Below are 18,412 nucleotides of genomic sequence, written 5' to 3'. Positions count from 1 at the left end.
GGACGGGCAGCCAGGTGACCCGCGAGGGCGGGAGGAGCCCCTGCCGCCTTCAGCCGCGCTCCGCGCCCCTGTGCCCCCAGGCATGAGCAACCCCGAGGTCATCCACAGCCTGGAGCGCGGCTACCGCATGCCGCGCCCCGACTCGTGCCCGCCCGAGCTGTACCGCGGCGTCATCGCCCAGTGCTGGCGCGGCCGGCCGGAGGAGCGGCCCACCTTCGAGTTCCTGCAGTCGGTGCTGGAGGACTTCACCACGGCCACCGAGCGGCAGTACGAGCCGCAGCCCTAGCCCGGCCGCGGAGCCCTAGTCCTGCCCCCCGTCGGGAGCCCCGCAGCTCCGGTCCCGGCTGGAGAGGCAGGGAGGGCCCGGGGCGCCCCCTTCTGGGGCGAGGAAACTGGAGGCGGCCTGGCGGGGGCTCCACCGCGTGGACTCCGAGCCGGATCCAACCGGAGTCCCACCCTTCTCTGGCTGTGTGCCCTTGGGCAAGTTACTTAGCCTCTCTGTGCCTCCGCTTCCTCCTTTGTACAACAGGAAGAACCGTTGTAGGACCTACCTCGTATATTCCTCAGGAGGATTAGGTTAGTTAACCCTGTGAGATGCCCAGAACAGCGCCTGACAACACGCCTGGCACACTCTTTAATTTGTCTTCATATGAGGCTCCCCTGCGCTGGTGCAGGTGGCCCGGCGTGGCCTCCTCCCGCCTGCGCGGACCGCCTCCCGCCGGAGGCTCCCTTTCCCCAGCCCCAGAAGTGGAACTGGGTCCCCCCAGAGGTCGGCTCTGAAAAAGGTCCACCAGCGTTGGCTCTGGGAAGGGGAAAGCACTTCGGGACTTTTCAGCAATAAAGTCACAAGATCTGACCTTTTCTGTGTGGTTACTGGTGTCAGGCCTGATTATCGCATCCATGACATAAATGGACCCATGAGTGGCACCGCTAGGACCAGCGGATTACGGTGGGTTTTCCGTGGAAAACAAGTCCCCAGCCCCAGGACAACCGCGCAGACCCAACTGCCGCGGCCTTTAAGCAGGGCCAGCAGGTGGCGCCCTCACCTCAGAAATCTTTGGCCTCCAGGTCTGAGTTGGGGGATTTTTTGCTCAACAAAGCTCCAGAGCTGACAGTGGGAGCGGGTTCTTGGGGGAGTCCACAGATGAGAGGAACAAGCACCCTGGGCTCCAAGTCCCAGACATCAGGCACATAGACAGGGCAGATGATTATGGGATGTTAACACCAAGAAACATTGGCTCCGCACTGCTCTCGGAGGCCCCCATTTGTCTTGTATTTTGTTTTACTTATACTAGATTTTATTGTTTTTAGCAGTTACAGAAAAAGAAGCAGAAAGTACAGAGAAATCCATTTACCCCTCACCCCTGCCTTCCCCATTTCCCCTATTGCTAACACCTTGCAAAAGTCTGGTACATTGGTTTCAAATGATGGGCCAATTTTGAGACATTGTTAACTAAATTCACCATTTCCATTAGGACTCACTCTTTGTGTTGTACGTTTTCTCCTGTGGGTTTGAACAAATGTGTAACAAGTCTTCACCATTACACTATCACACGGAATAATTTCAGTGCCCTCAAAAGCTCCTGTGTCCCACCTATTCACCCTTTAGAGGCCTCTCCCCCTCTGAACCTCTGGCCACCAACTTGCCATGTAGTGACTCCTCTGAGCCTGTGACAACCCAAGAAGGTATGATTATTGCCATCCATACACAGAGGAAGAAACTGAGACACAAAGGGCTCACCTGGTGTCCCCCAGGTCACACCCCTCATTAGTACCGGGATGGGGGGCAGCAGAGTAGGTGGGGGTGCTGGGCTGGGAGACCCTCACTAGAGGGGCTGCGTCTGCAAGGGAACAGAAGCGACTGAGCAAAGATGGACAGGTGTCTGTAGAGCACTTGCTGGTCGGGACTCCTTTCCATAGTCTAGATTCTCAAACACCCCTGGAGGGGAGGGAGGGAGGCTCCACCATTATTATGATGCCTCCTCTCTTTTCCATAAGTGAGGAAACTGGCAGGGACTCCACACCACCAGTCTTGCCCAGAGGCTATTAGCTGGCCAGTGCTGGACCTGGATTTGCACCTGTTCTTTGCCCTCAGCCCCTGACATAAGTGCTGTGTAGAGAGCACAGCATTCTCAGAGCAGGGGAATCTGCAAAGGTAGGTTGGGCAGTTCCCAAGTGGATCCTGACGGTGGGGGTGGGGGATGTGTGATCAGACTGAGGCTTGAACAGATCTCCACCAGGAGGTCCAGGATGCTGGGGGTAGAGGGCCCTGGGGGACTCTGGGGAACTGCCTCAGACCTTCCGCTGGAACTGAGTACTCTTTGGGGGAGGTGGCTGTTAAATCTCTCAGCACAGCTCAGCCCCCCATCCCCAGGGGCTTAGCGCCCACACCCCCTCTCCCTAGAATCTCTAGGCATTGGAGTTGCCTGGCCCAGAATCTGGGCGAGGGGGTGTGTGGCTGGTGGGAGCTAAGCTGGAATGCGGGACACCAGAAAGCCCACTGCACCAGACAGACACAAATGTGAGTGGGGGTGCTCATGGGTGAGAAAGGCCCTGAGAGAACCTATGGGTGCCTTAGAAGTAGGGCTGGGAAGGGACCAAATAACTGTAAGATGTGGAATGAGTCCCTCCTTCCAGCTTTGTAGCCCAGACCTCGGGCCTGAGCACCATCCCTGCCTCCCATGGCCTCTCTGAAGCGGGCCCTGGCTGTCCAGGAGCTGGAAGGCCTGAGGCTGGCTCGCCACCTCTCTGGATCCCACCACCTTCCTGTGAAGGTGAAGGGAATCACCCAGTGTTTGGCCAACATCACTATTCATGAAAGTCAGCTCAGTTGTTTTAAAACACTGAGATGCTGACCCAGCAGGTCTAAGGCAGCATCTGGAAACTTCACCTTTCCTAAGCACCCTACGTGATCCCGACTTAGACCTGTGGTTCTGGATGCATGTGTGGATCACTGTGTCAGGAGGGCACATTAAAAACACCGGTGCCAGAACTCCAGGTGGGGCCTGGCCATCAGCACATATTAAATGCTCCCAGCTGTTCATCCAGGACTGGGAATCACTGGGCTAGCGGTGTGGGGGTTGGAAGTACCCTTCCCAGCAGGCTGGCTGCAAGTGACCAGAGGCCAGTCTGACTCTCCGGTCCTGGCACATTCTCAAGGACATGTTGTCAGGCAAGGCAGGCTCATCTTCTCCCCCTCCCCCTCCCCACCGTGGTTTCCTGAGGAAGGTGTTTGCTGGAACTTGAAGGACCAGTGAGGCATTTCCCCACGAGGAGGCGCCCTTGTCCTAGAGGTAGGCAGAACTGAGGCTGTCCTGGTGGGTTTTGTTAGGTGTATAAGTGACTTTATAAAGGACAAGAAGCCTTCTGATTCCCAGTCAGAGAATAAAGTGTGAGAGGGTGTGAAGAGATAGAGAGAGGCAGTAAGACAAAGAGAGACAAGGACAGAAAGACAGAGAGAGACAGTGACACAGAGAGAGAGATAAAAACCGAGAAAGAGACAGAGACACGAAGAGAAAACAGAAAGAAAGAGACACACAAAGAGAACATGAGTGAACAGGGGGAAAAGCAACAGTTGTTGCTCTGAGAACTTGTCTTACAAGTGGGACGGGAGGCTATCCAAAGCTGTGGAAGTCATATTCTCCCAACCATAATCTGCAAGTGTGAGTATGCGGGAAAGGCGCCCAGGCCCTGAGACGTCTGGAGCATATGATTGCTGCCCACGCCCCCAGGGCTCTGCTGAGGAATGGGTCCCAGCCTTGCCTGAGGTAAGGTGGTGCTTTCTCCCAGAGCCAGCACACACTGCACACTTGCACTTAGTGTAAAATAAATAACAGCAAGATCTTCGGCGTTGGATAGACCTGGGTTCCAATTCAAGCACTTTCTCTCCCAGGATGTGTGACTGTAGCTACTTTGCTTGACCTCTCTGAGCCTCAGTTTCTTCATCTGTAAAATGAGCATACTAATAACACATAGGCTCATTTTGAGGTTTGGAGGAAATAATATATGTGAGGCATTTATCACAGCGCCTGTCTTATAGTAAATGCTCAGAAATGTTAGTTCTTATTATTTTCTTATAGCCCCCTAAAGAAAGACCTTCCAACACCTTATCCACAACCTTCACCACCCTTCACTGGGTTTCCCTTGTCCTCTGTGATACGTTGCTATGATTTTTCTTTGTTTGCTTCCACACTCCTCACTCCTTGGGTAGAACTGGGAAATAAGTGCACAGGGTTTAAGGTGAAGGACCTAGGTTTGCCCAGCACTTTTCAGCTGTGTGACCTTGGATAAATAGCTAAGTCTCCTGAGTCTCAGTTTTCTCAACTATAAACAGGGAAAACAATGACTCCCTTGCAAGGTTGTTTTACGGATGTAAAGAGCACCCGTATATCAGGAATGTAGATCAGGCTGCCGTGACAAATACCGCAGGCTGGGACTTCAACACAGACATGTATTTTCTCACAGTTCTGGAGGCTAGAAGTTCAAGATCAAGATGTCAGCAGGGTTTTCTTCTGAGGCCTCTCTCCTTGGCTTTCAGGTGCTGCCTTCTCCCCGTGTTCTCACATGTTCTTCCCTCTCTGTGTCTCTGTCCTAATCGCCTCTTCTCATAAACACACCAGTCACAAGGCCCATCCAATGACCTCATTTAATTTGATCACTGTGTAGACCTGTAAACTTTTGGTGTAGGGGACAACACTCCAACCAACTGAGCCACCCGGCCAGGGCTGTTTTAGTTTTTTTATAGTAACCATCCTAATGGATGTAAGGTGGACATCGTTTTAATAGCAATAAGCCAAATTTCTTTGACTTAGGTCCCCACAAGATTTGGCCCTCTTTGGAATGTCCTCAGGTAACTGAATTGCCAGGGTACCCCCACCCCATATGTGCTCATGACCAGCCTTTTCAGGCCAATGCCTCTGCAGTTCTGCTGTTTCTCGCTGGGCACTGGGGGCAGAGGGACTTCCTGGGCCTGGCCGAGAGGTCCCAGCTGGCTGGTGGGGTGGGGCCAGGGCTCTATTCTGGGTGAGTCTGCCCAGGGCACCTCAGGGTCTCCTGGGACTTGCCCGAGGCTCTCACCAGACATGCCCTGGTGGGTCTGTGTCCAGGTGAACCTATGCTTGGACCTCTGCCTCAAAATGGTAACCAGGATTTGCCTGACACATGGCATTTCAGTCGTCACAGGAAAGAACTGTGTTTAATTCTGGGCACTCAGTCACAGAGGTGACCAGGAGAGAGTAGAGGTTGGTAGCCACTATGACACACAGGCAGATCAGGGAAAGTATCAGGCACTGGGCCTCTGACATAGGCTTGTCAGCTCTCCCCACAGCCAATGCAAGCTCATAAAGTCTTCTGGATTAAAGAAAGTGCCAACCTTGACACTGTTTAGAATCTCAGAAAGCTGAATAGAACCTTCATAATCAGTCAACATTTATTGAGTGTAAAGTGCCAATGACAACCCAGAGAGGTAGGTCCCATGATCCTTATTTTACAGATGAAGAAACTGGGGCACAGAGAGATTAAGTAACCAGCCCAAGGCCCCACAGCTGGTAAAGGATGGTGTGAGGACTCACCACACTGAATCATTCTTCCAGGAAAAACCTAGTCTAGATGTTTCCAGTTGTGCTCCTCGGTCGTCTGTGGTGGGGTCTCAGGAGTAGGAAGCTCATGGTGGGATGGGGGTAGGAGGGGAGAAGACTCTACCCACCCCTCAAACACAGCAGCCTTTTCTGCCTCTGTCTCACGTGCTCAGTTGCCTTACGAGGGTTATTTGAACAGAGTGGGGCTTTAAAATTGTTTTGAAAATCAGTCATCTAGTCTAACATTCTCTCGCCCCCTCTCCATCTCACAGATGGGGAAGTGAGACCTGGGTAAGGACCCACAGCCACACGAGTCCGCATACCAGGGCCCCGCCCTCCAGGCACTCAGCCAGGCTCTCCATCCACCCAACTCACCTTGGTTTCCTGGTCGGCAGGGGTTAATTTACTCCATGTTTTTCTAAAAATAGAAATCCTTATATTTGAGAACTCTCCAAACCAGATTAATTGGTTCCCTGGAAACCCCCATTCCTTGAACGGGCTAGAATTGCTATTTATTAAATGGATCAGAGTACAAAACCTTTAAAACAGTTACTCATATGAATGGGGCCACACAAGGGCACGGCACTCGACAGTTTACAAAGGAGTTTCTCTGCTTTGCATCATCTCAATGACAGCCTTCATTTCTCTTCCTTCTGGCCTGGGTGTCACTCACTGTCACACCCCTAGAGAGTAGCAAGGCCAGAACGCAAATCCTGGGCCCCTGGCTCTGTGCACAGCACTTGAGGGACCCAGAAAAAGGCCCCAAGGTTTGAAGTGCTCTGGAGAAGTGAGGGACGGGGTGGACACAACCGATACTTGGCCTGTTGAGTGGTCCTGGTGGGACAATCCTGTTAATAAGATTAAGCAAGCCATGCAGGGATGACAGGGAGGCTTTGTGATGGCTGGTGGCAAAGAAGTGAGGAAGAAAAATATCTGGTTCTGATGGGACCGCCAGACTTAGTGGATTCTCCTTCCGACAGGAACTGTCGTCCCTGGAGTGGTGAGTGGCCGGAGCTCCGAGAGTGAAGTCAGGAACTTTGCTGATGATTCAGAGTAAGAGCTCTGCTTGACATCAGTCGAAGACCTAAAAACAGTCATCAGAGGATGCCAGGAGATGGTGCGGAAGGGTAAAATGTGTGGACAGGATGGCGGGCACACGCGGAAAATGTCTAACTGGCACCTGTAGGGACTTTGTGACCTTTCAGGTCCTCGCTTGACCCTGAAGGGATACAGCGATGAGCAAGATAAGGGCCTGTTCCCACAGAGCTCTTCGCTCTGCCCTCATTCACGGGAGCGTGAACGCCACGTCTCCCATGCTCACAAGCGACCTCACATAGCCCATGCGACAGCTCAGAAGTGGATTTTGTTGCTAGTCCCCTTTTGTAGATGAGAAAACTGAGGCTCTCTGAGATGAGGTCATCTGCCATGCTCATGCAGCTGGGATGCAAGCCCAGGCCGGCCTCTGTGCAGAGCCTCCTCCAGCATGAGTTCCTGGCAGAGAGGGAGCTAAGGCTTTGAGGAAGCTGGAGGGAGAGCTGGATCTGGCCCCAGAGCCCACTGAGGGGCTCTGCCCAGGCCCTTTTGGCCTCCCTCCCTTGCCAGGCGTGGGTCATGCTGTAGAAGAACCAGCTTTGGAGGAACAGGCTTTGGAGGAACAGGCCTTGGAGGAACAGGGAGTGTTCACTTCACCTCCTGGCTCTGCATCTTACAGGCTGTGGAATGAATCCCTGGCAAATCATTGAATGTCTCTGAGCCTCAGTTTCATCATCTTCAAAATGGACACAGGCACACTTTTCTCAAAGGGAAGCTGGGGATGAACTGGGATAATGTTTATAAAGCTTGGGGTACAGGGTCATGTGTGTAGTAGGATGTCAATACACACAAACTCCCTCCCATTCTCCAGGCCCAGGCCAGACAGCATCTGCCCTGGGCTCACCTCCGAGTCAGTGTGGGAACCCAGCCTGCCCATCCCATCAGCCTCCATCTCCAATCAGCAGCTTGGCCTCTGGGCCACCAGGGCCCTGTGGCAACAAAGACTGACAGGGGCTGATGGGAGCCAGTCCCAAGGGGTCTGAAGGCAGATTACTGAGGACTGATTAGGTGAAGAGGGACCGCTGCCCGGGAGCTGACCGCATCGCCTGGGAGGAAAAGAAGGCAGGAGGGCAACCGAGTTCCCTAATCTCACCATGATGTCTCTGGAAGGGCAAGGGTGCTATCTGGGGACATCTCTTTTAGAGCCTTTCCTTCTGTGCCAAGGTCATTCTGCAGCTCTTGGTTAAAATTAGCCTCCTGCTCATTGCTCTGGACTGAATGGCCTTTTCCCATGAACCCCCAGGACCTGGCTTTGCACAGGGAGGGGCTGGGCTGTGTGCCCTCTGCTCTCAGAGAGCAAATAGAACATGTGTCTTCTGTCCTGGAGGCTGGACAAGAAGGGTGGGGCACATGAACATGCATGTGTACATGGGCATGCATGGGCAGACATGCCTGCACACATAGCTAACCAAACTAAGACACTAAGGAGGAGACTTAACCACAGAATTGTGCAAGCTTTTCATCTATGGCATTATTCCTTGATTGTGTTGTTTCTTTCTTCCTTCTAAGGCTCCTCTGTGATGTCTGGTGACATCATCTTACTCATTTTAGCCCCTAGCCTGAAACAGTAGGCCTGCCCCACCCCCATGTGCCACACCTGAGATTAAGAAAACTGTGCAGTGCCCCCTGAACCTCAGGCGAGCCACAGGTGTTTATTAAGTGAGTGAGCAAGTGATAAAGCAAAATGAAGAATGGTTCTGCCAGACTGTCACCGCTTTGGAACTGGGCCGTGTCTGTTTCCAACCGAGTCCTCAGCCCCTGGCACAGGGCCTAGAACATAGAACGTGCTCAGCAGGAATTTGTCAAATGTGTGAATGAATGAGGACAAGTTGCTATTTTGCTCTTTGCCCGCATCCCACACATAGTAATACATTAAGCTAAAAAAAGTGCTCCATCAGGGCTCAGGCAAGGATGGTTTGAGCCACATCGGAAATGGAGGCTGAGACTGGGAAGAAAAGGTCACAGTGGCTGAGGCTCTGGGGGCTCCAGTCCTACTCAGCTGAGTGGCCTTCTGCAGGTCAGCCAACTTCCTGAGCCCGACTCCTCACTCTGCAGTGAATCAGAGACCTGGCCTGGATTGGGCCAGGGGGTGTCTCTCCAGACCCCCGAAGAAGGCCTGGCACAGGACAGGTCTCCAATAAAAGGGTAATTGTTCATGTGTTTACAGGACTTGTTCATGTTATTATAGGGGAAAATGTGGGTTAAACACCCAGAAGCACAGGATGGGCTAGCTGCTAATCCTGCAGGGGAGGCTTGTGAATAAGCTAAAAGTAAGTTTCCGAATAGGAGAGAACATTTGCAGTACCTGTGTAACATGGCAAACTTAAGGAGTCCTTCCTGTTTCTGAACAACCCAAATTCAGATGGACAAATGATAAGATGTGGGCATTGCACAGAAAGAGAACTACAATCAGCTGGTAGACATGGGAACAGGCGCCCAGCCGTAGCAGTCAATGGAAAAATGCAAATTAAATAGTAATGCAATATTTTTGCCATCAGAATGGCTAAATGGCAAGACTGCTACCATCCAATAATATTGGGGATGATGCGGGAAAATGGTTACACTCATCAGGTGCTGATGGGAGTGTCATTTGATCAAGACTTTGGGGGGAGCATTTCTGGCAGCACCATTGAAAACGGGTGCATACGCTCAGCAACGAAGCAATTGCACCTCTTGAAAATTATCTCCACTGAAACATGCCCTTCTCTCAAAGACAAATGATCCATACTCTTCACGGCAACATCTGGTCATAGCAAATAGCAAACACTGGAAACAACCAGAAGGTACAACAGTGAGGAAGATGTAGGTCAGTTACGGCACATGTATTGGATGGACTGCTGTTCTGTCACGGAAATGAACGGGCTTCTACAGCTACAGACATGGAAACATGCCCAGGACATGTCAATTGGGGGGCGTTGGTGCAGGAAAACACAGATGGTACGGTGTTGGATACACGCACACCATTTTATATTTATCACATACACACACATATTTATCTGTATGTAAATGTAAAGCAAAGGGACCTGAATAATACCCACCCAAGAGAGCTCTGAGTGACCTCTTGGGGGTGGGGGGTGCTAATGGGACAAAGGCGGATAAGGGAGGCACTCACATTTTATTCTGTCCTTCTTTGTTGCTCGAGTCTTTTAGGATGAGAATGCGTTAATGCATTTGGAGAAAAAAAACAGACAGTGGTCAGTGATGGATTGCTCGGTGCAATTGGCCCTGGTGGCAGAGAATGGATGACATGACCCCCAGGGTTGGGTCCCATTCTGGGGCTCTAAGCAGACTCCCAACTCTGGACCTTATTTGCAGCCCCCCCAGTTCCAGCCCATTTCCTCTCCTGATAGCACCCCCCACCAGGTTATCAGCGGTCTCGGAGCACAGGGAGGCAGGGCCCTGCACCACGCCTTTAATGTGCCATCACGGGCTTATCGTCTCTGCCTCTGTGCTGAGGGAGGCTGGTGGGAGGTCCAGGACCTCAGATCACAAGCAGAGGGACTGGTGCTAGTTGAAAGTGACCAAGCCCCGCCCTTCAGCCCAGGCCAGCATCCTAATGGGGTGGGGGTGGGGGGATAACTTCTGACCACCAGCATCTCCTCCCTCCACCACTGTGACATCCCTGTGACATTCTTCAGATGGCCCTCTTTCCTGTAATAACAGGAATAGCAGCTGGCGGGGATTGCATGCCTACTATGTGCCAGCCACTGTGCTCAGCAGTGAATGTGCTGTTTTCTTCTGAATCTTTACACCATCCTAATAGGTAGGTACTGGGATGCCCACTTCACAGATGAGGAAACACTCAGCGATTTATTTGGGGGTGGATTGCATCTACAGGCACATCATCGATGGCCCTGCCTTCTTGATTCTCAAGAGCTGCTGAGTGGGGAAGGGGCTGCAGGACCGTTGAGAACTGGTGCTGGGGGCTCCTGTATCGTGGAGTCAGTCTTGGCTGCCATTGCACTGAACCCCTTAGTCAACTTGAGAACAGCTCAGGTGTCCAGAGAAGTTTTGAGAATGACGTCATATTTGCTGGCACATTCATAGTGGAGCTCCTACTAAAAGAAAGTAATGGAATTTTTATATGACCCCAATCTGTTACATCTTAGCAAATAACTTATCTATTCAGTCACCAAATAAGGACCACTCATAATGATAACAGTGATACTATGAACAATTATAGTATATACTACTCATTCATTATTTGCTACGTGTAAAACAATATGCTAAGTAATTTTATATCCACTGTTACATTTAATTCTTCAAATTTCCCTATTCCAAAGGCATCATTTTCACTAATTTTATAAATCAAAAGACTAAAACCAAGACTAACAGTGAGTTGATGTCGCTGAACGCTGTCTCTGCCCCTGGTCAGTGGCTGGAATCCGAGCTGTTCATTAAAATCATTCTGGAAACTTGAAAAAACACAATGCTCCACCTCAAGAAATTTTGGTGTAATTAGTTAGCTCACTCATTGCACACACAGCATTTAAAATGTTCATTGTGTTATGCAACCAGCTGGCGAACCGATGTGTTAAGATGCTGGGTAAACAAAGACAAAGAGGGGCTGGCTTCAGAATGCATTCAGCATCACAGAGGCAGGTGGCCGACAAGCCCTGCAGTGGGATATTACAAGCCCAGGAACAGTGACGTGCAAATGCTTCACTGGGAGAGAGAGTGGAAATGTCGTTTGAACAACTTATTTAATCTTGGTTTCTTTTTTCATCTGTAAATGAGGATCCAAATAGTTGCCCCCTGAGGTTATTGAGACCTTGTGTGAAGGATCCTTAGCACTGCACTTGGAACATAGTGAGTGACTGAATTCTCCTTTCTGTATTCTCCTTTCCACAAAGTCCTGTGGAGACTCCAGTTCTCCGTCTATGACACGGTGATCCTCATACCTTCTTCACAGGTTCCTCTAAGGATCAAACGAGACAGACCTGAGCTGACAGACATATCAGATCCTTCATGAATCAGGTTCTCCTGCCATCCCGGCCCCCTCCTGAGTGGCTTGCTTTGAGGTTTCATGGAATTTTTAAAATATTCTCTTAGAATTCTCTAGAACCATGTTTGAGCATTTGGCTTCTTGTCCTGAAATATCCATCCGTAGTCAAAATAAGGAACAGCAAGGCCGGACTTGATGCCATCCCTTAGAGGACTCAGAGATAGTAAGTGACCAAGGTCACCAGCAAAGTACGTGGCAGAACCAGGATTTGGACTCAGGTCACTGCAAGAACTTCCACCAGGAAAGCACAGGGTCCCAGTGGGCCTTGTCAGCTCCAGCCCTGGGTCTCCCCCAGGCGCCCCTCACTCCAGTGGAAACTCATTCTGCCCCCTTATCCTTGGCAGGGGGTGAGAGATTGTCTCCATTGAGTGTGGCTCACACAAATATCATTAAACTTGAGCCCTGCTAATTGAGACTGGGACTCAAGAGACACTATAACCACCACCACCATTGCACCCAGAGGAAGTGACAGGCCGTCTTGGACTAACTCCTTCCCTCCAGGCCAGGAGTTAATGCTAATAAATGTCAATAGTAGCATTCCCTGGGAGTGGAGCTGGGTGGGGCTGAAGGTGGGCAATCTGCCCACCCACACTGAAACCCTCAGCCCTCTCCTCCCCTGTCTCTCCCAGTGCCTATGTCCCACCAGGACTCTTGGCACCAGACCCTAGGCAGGATTTACATGGGATTCAGGCTAGGGCTCTGGAGGACTCCAGAGGCTGACACACCTGGATTACACTCCTGGTGCTGTCTCATCCCAGGTGGGCAATGACCCCAGGAGAGGTATTTACCCTCCCTCTGCTGTGGCCTTCTGTGTCTTCTGCTGCAGAATCTGGATAATAAGGGCATGCCTCTAGGGTTACTGCTAAAATCAGTGGGGCCGTGTTTGTAAAGTGTGCAGTAGGTGTTAGCCAGTGTTTGGATTACTGTCACTCAAGCAGCAAGCATCTGTTAAAAGCACCCGTGTAGAGCCAAGACTGGTCCAGGGGCCTGAGGGATCCTCCCCTGGTTTTCCCTTCGCTCCACCCCTGCCCTTGTCTTTGCTGCATTGTTGGTGGTCCTGGGCCCACCACAGCACTGTCTCCCTGTGATGACTCTGGGGTCACGGGGTCAGTCTGGGGCCAGCAGCTGGCCAGGCATCCATGATGTCTCCTAGCTCCTGCTGATGGAGGGCCGTGTTGGAGGCTCACGGTTCTCATCTCAAAGACAATTGTGTAAACACCAAGATGGACACAGCACCATCCGCAGGATGAGCCAAGGAGCATCTCTCCCTCTGCCAGGAGCCACCAGCCTGAGGAGCAGAAGGTGCTGGCTGAGAACAGCAGCACCCCAGCATAGGAGGGCCTGACCCGAGGACCCCAGGCCCACAGGTGGGCGCAGGGCACCTGGTACATGTGGTGGTTTAAGGGATAATCTCCGAGGCCTCCTTTTCCTAAATACTGCCCTCTGGCTTTCTTACTCCTGGCATCCTTCCACACAATTCTTTGGATTCCACGGGACCACTATGAACTTTGTTCTCCTCTTCTGTCAATGGAGGTTAATACCTCCTCTCTAGTTACCCTGGAACGGTGGTGAGCATTGGAGTGTGCGGTGCCCCGCACAGAGCCTGGGCACAGAGAAGCACTCAGGACCAGTCAGCACCTTCCCACTGTGAATTCTGCCCTTCACATTTCCTTCCTAGGGTCACCCTTTCCCCTGAACTCGCACGGTCCACTGCAGACGCGTTCAGGATCTGCCTTAGGGTCTCTTACCTTCTATTTCCTGTCTTTCAGATCTGCTGGAATAGGGCTGCAGCCACAGAAAAACACTTATGTACAAATGATGTCCCATTGACAAGTGACATCCTGACTTGGCTGGTGCAATTGAGGGATGCCACCCCCTCCCCCTTGTACTCCTGGAAATAATGTTGTTTATACTGTCAACGTAAAATTAAAGTTGGTTGTACACCCGTGTTCATAGCAGCATTTTCGCAATAGCCAAAAGGTGGAAACAACCCAAATGTCCATCAAACAGATGAAAGGATAAACCAAATGTGGTATCTACATACAATGGAAAATTATTCAACCTTAAAAAGTAAGAAAATGCTGAAAATGCTGATATATAGGGTACAACATAGATGAACCTTCAGGACACAATGCAAAGTGAAATAAGCCAGACACAGAAGGACAAAGACTGTAGGATTCCACTTATAGTGGTCAAATCAATAGAGACGAGAAGTAGAATGGTTGTTACGGGGGCTGGGGGAGGGGAATGGTTGAGATGTTGTTAATGGGAACAGAGGTTCAGTTTGGGGAGATAAAAAGTTCTGCCGATGAATGATGATGGTTGCACAACCATGTGAATGCCTTTAATGCACTGAACTGTACACTTAACAATGATTAAGGCAAACTTTATGTTATGGATATTTTGCCACAGTAGAAAAACTAAAAGTTGGCACCTGAACATTGTTGTTAAACAGGTTATCTTTGTTCCAGAATTTGGGACAACCCTATAGGTGTTTGGAAATAGCTGACCGTATTGCTCACTGCTGTGTCCCCCGGGCCTAGCGCAGGGCAGACAAATATCTGATGAATGAATGAATCGAGAAGGCCGCAGTGGAAAACTTGCTGGCCTCTATTTCCACCTCCCCCTCCACCCACCGGCTTCCCTTCCCCTCCTCACCAGTGAGCAGTGGTCACCCGGGTCAGTTCTGATTCGCACGTGAAAGGGACTTTGGGGAGTCCTCTTGTTCACACCCCTCCCCCTGGAATAAATGTGCCAGTTAATCGATGTCTATGTTCTCAAAGGCCGCCAAAGAAGGGGTCTCTCTGATCCCCCTGGGTTACGTTTTTAACACTCTGTGATTGAGGAGACATTTTTCCACGTCTCCTCTGCTCTGATTTAAGCCTCCCACACCCACCCACCCAATTCTTTTCTCCTGAGACATGCGAGAGGGAGCTCTGAGAGACAGGTGGGGCTGCCAGGCAGGGCTGCGGGAGGGGCAGTGGGGAAGGATAGGACTCAGCCACCTCTTACATACTATCAGCCCAGACAAGATGTTAGGAGGATTAATGAGGCCTCTTCTGGAGCAGAGATGAGTTATATGACCTCAGAACGTCCCCTTCCTAAGTCTTGGAATTCTCAGAGTCTGTGAGGCCAATGAGGGCTGCAAGGAGCCCAGGCTGCACGAGCAGCCATTTTAGAGTCTCCTTCTTTCTTCTTTTAAAAAATCTTTTAAATTGATTTTTAGAGAGAAAAGGAAGGGAGAAAGAGAGAGAGAGAAACATCAATGTGAGAGTGAAACATCGATCGGCTGCCTCCTGCTCGCCCCCAACCAGGGATCAAGCCTGCAACCTGGGCATGTGTCCTGACCGGGAATTGAACCAGCGATCTTCCCGTGCACAGGACGACATTCAACCAACTGAGCCACACCCACCAGGGCTGGAGCCTCTTTCTGACAAGTGTGTTTCTAAGAGGCAAAGGGTGGCCAGTTAGTGACTGCTGAATCTCACTGAGAAACCCAGAGAAATAATTGTGCAGCAAAAGGACACATGTGAGAGGGAGCTCTGAGAGCAGAGGGGGCTGCCATGCATGGCTCAGGGAGGGAGGTGTGGGTAAGGATAGGACTCAGCCACCTCTTAAATACCATCCCCCCATGGAGAAAAAGGTGCAAATGATGTCAAAACTCACAAACTAGGCCAATGAAAGAAGAGGGTTCCTGTTTGGTTGAAAATATAAAGAAATGATGAGGTGCCCTTGCTTCCCAGCACTCTATTGCTTCATCTGAAGTTCCATCAGTTTTCCACAGATCTTAAAGATTATAACTAACTAGTATTATTGGTATAAGAAGGCAGTAAGTATAGTGGATACATGGTTAATTAAACATATACCAAGAATATATGTCACTATGACCATGCTGACTTATTCCCACAAGAGTGAGCACACTAGTGTGTTTTGTATGAGATTTAGCAAAGGAATTAATGAGTTTCCAAAGGATGTGCCCTAGAGCCCTATGTAATCACAGACTCCTTGGAGACAGCATACTAAGAGATGTGAAAAAGACTTTAATAAAGAAATCTGTATTACTTTGCTTAACTAGCATTCTTCCAAATTAATCTTCCACAAAATCTTTGGCTAACAATATCTCTTATTCTGTGGAAATAGATAATAAACATACAGAGGGAAATGCTTAAGTATCTCACTCAAATACCCTTGTCTCACACCATGATTCATTCATAACAACTGGCTGTATTCTCCAAGCCCTAGAAATGCAGAAATGTATGAGATACAGTGTCATCCACCAGAAAGTCATACTGTGTAGGGGACAGTATGGGCGATTGGCTTAGTAGGGACCGTGTTATTCCACAAAACAATTGAATAAGACTTGGAACTGAGGAGCATAGGATGCTAGAAACACACAGGAGAGGCCACCTAGCCCAGGCTAGGTAATCCCGGGGGCTTCCCATTAGACATGCTGCTTGAGCTGAGCTTTGAAATCAGGAACTAGCCAGGCTGATATTGGGAAAAGAATGTTCTAGGAAGAAGAAAAATTTTATGAGGGATTCAGAAACACAAGTAAAAAGAGCCTATTCAAGGGATGACAAGAGGAAAGGGTGTGCGCAAAGGAATGTGGAGAGGGGAGACTGGAGGAGAAGGTGGGAACAGATCGTGGAATCTACTGTCTTAAGGAGTGAGGACTTGATCTTAAAGGCAATGTGGCACCAGGGGAGGTCCTAACATGTAATTGTCATGTCTCCTGATACAGCCGGCACCAGAGGCTTAACTGCAATAGCTGGGGACAGGCGAGGAAGAGTAGGTGCTGAAGAGAAAACTCAAGCAAGCAGGTGGAGAGACTTCAGACAGGACCTACCAACCTAGGCAAACCTTCTTCATCAGAGAAATCGACAGTGGGAAATCCCACAGTGGATGTCTTATGCTGCACGGTGAAGCAGTGATGATCAGGAAATTCTGTCACCAGGGTGTGAGGCCTCTGGCACGACCGGGGACAGGACTCTAGTCCTGGGGGTAGGGAGGAGAGAGGAGATTGAGATACAAGAGTAATCTAGGGAAGTGGCTTTTAAAGGGTAAGTAGTGGTTAAGAGGTAAAAGGAGGTAGCTGAAATTGGGGTACAAGTGAGAACTTGGTGGCAAAGACAAAAATCAAAAGCTTTTGTGATACGATCATAAGATCAGAGGCTAAGCATGAAAACCAGAACTCCTTAGAACTGATGACCAAGATCAAGATTGATTTCAGAGCTGGGAGTGAGGTTGGCAATTAGGGGGCCTTAGCTGAGAGGTGGAGGAGCATCACAAAAGCTGGAAACCAGGCAGGGCCTAGCAAAAGCTGCACCTTGGCTCTGTAGGTCTCGCCCACCTGGGTGGAGACACGCTACGGAAAGCAACAAAACTGTTCTGGTCTGGTGCTGCCATCTGGTGGTTGGCATTAAAAACCGGGAGACCCAGATCTCCAGGCCTTGCATCTCCCATTTCTGCTTTTCAGAAGGAATTACGTCCTCTGTCCTCACCTCTTTACAACATTCTGCGGTTCTCCGTCCAAAACTTAGTTCCCTCCAGATCAGGCATTTGCCCCCATGTGGATTCATCCTCTCTTAACGCTGCGTCTCTCCCTCTGCGCCCACACAGTTATCTCAGGAAAGCTCTCCCCTTCCCAATCTTGCTTTCTCTTGTTCTTTTCTGTATTTTGTTTTGGAAGAGGGGCAGGTTTTCTTAAATGACCTCAATCACAGTTGGTAAGAGATAGAGAAGGACCTGCATTATTGAAAGGAGGACGTATTCCGTTTGAAGCTAAGCGCAATTTCAGAAAACAGAACCATGTCATCAGTCTCGATCGTGCAGCATCCATGGGCGCCTGGGAGCCCTGTGGGGGTGAAGGCCAGAGTCTCTGTCTGCCTCTCCAGCTTCTTCTGATTAAACCTCTCTCTCCTCAAGAACTAGCATTTGGGGAAAGAAATGATTTCTCTACCAAGTTTGTTATTTTGTTCATTTAAATTGTGTTTGCAACATCATTTACTTTTCCTTGCAAATATATGGCATTTTAGGCAATGGGTTTAAATAGAATTGGGGGGTTGGGGATTGGAAGTATAACACTGTTTCCACAGGGAAGTGTGTGACTTTTCCTGAGCGAACACACCCTTAAATCGGAGCTGCCTGAGCTTTAAGGCTGAGACAAGGTCTAGGGGAGAAATAAAGGTTAATGGGTACAGCAGACCCCAGCTGTTTCACTTTAAGCAGACAGAAAACTCACTCAATGAACTTCTTTTTCTAGAAATATTACCATGAGCCCTGTACTGGACAAAGGGGCCCAGGGGCTCAGGAGCAAAGCCAGAGCGGGGGTGAGAACCAGTGACACTCGCAGCAACTGTGCTGTCTTCACACCCTGAGCAAAACGCCTTTCAGAACTAAAGTCAGGGCCTCCCTGAAGTCCCACAGGTGGGCCTCCCACGCGCTTGCACTGTAGGTGAGACTCCACGAAGCAAATCCGATGAGCCCCCAGAGACCACGCAGTTCCCGCGAGGCTCCCCTGAATGCACAAAAGCCCCGAAGCCAGAATGTCTGCACCACCGCTCCAGCTCAGCAGCTCCAATGGCAGGTTCCTAAACCTCGGAAGGATACATCTGTGCTACTGGGCTTGGGAGAACAGAGGCGGGCTTGGCTCCCGGGTGCCAATCTCTCTGTCTCTCTGTCTCTGTCTCTGTCTCTGTCTCTCTCTCACACACACACACACACACACACACGCACACAC

General features: G+C 50.3%; 1 protein-coding gene across 1 annotated transcript in view; it reads left to right on the top strand.

The window, feature by feature from the left end:
* Positions 1 to 855, top strand: part of BLK (BLK proto-oncogene, Src family tyrosine kinase) — a 45,663-nt gene extending 44,808 nt beyond the window's left edge. Inside the window, exon 13 of the mRNA XM_081136066.1 lies at positions 81 to 855. Coding sequence (XP_080992192.1) covers positions 81 to 286 — 206 coding nt within the window. The 3' untranslated portion in view covers positions 287 to 855. The remainder of the gene's footprint in view (positions 1 to 80) is intronic.
* Positions 856 to 18,412: the final 17,557 nt, after the last annotated feature.

Source organism: Miniopterus schreibersii (assembly GCF_964146895.1).
Source record: "Miniopterus schreibersii genome assembly, chromosome: 4".
Lineage (NCBI taxonomy): Eukaryota > Metazoa > Chordata > Mammalia > Chiroptera > Miniopteridae > Miniopterus > Miniopterus schreibersii.
Note: the sequence above shows the minus strand (reverse complement) of the source record. Positions and strands in the feature narration are given on the sequence as shown.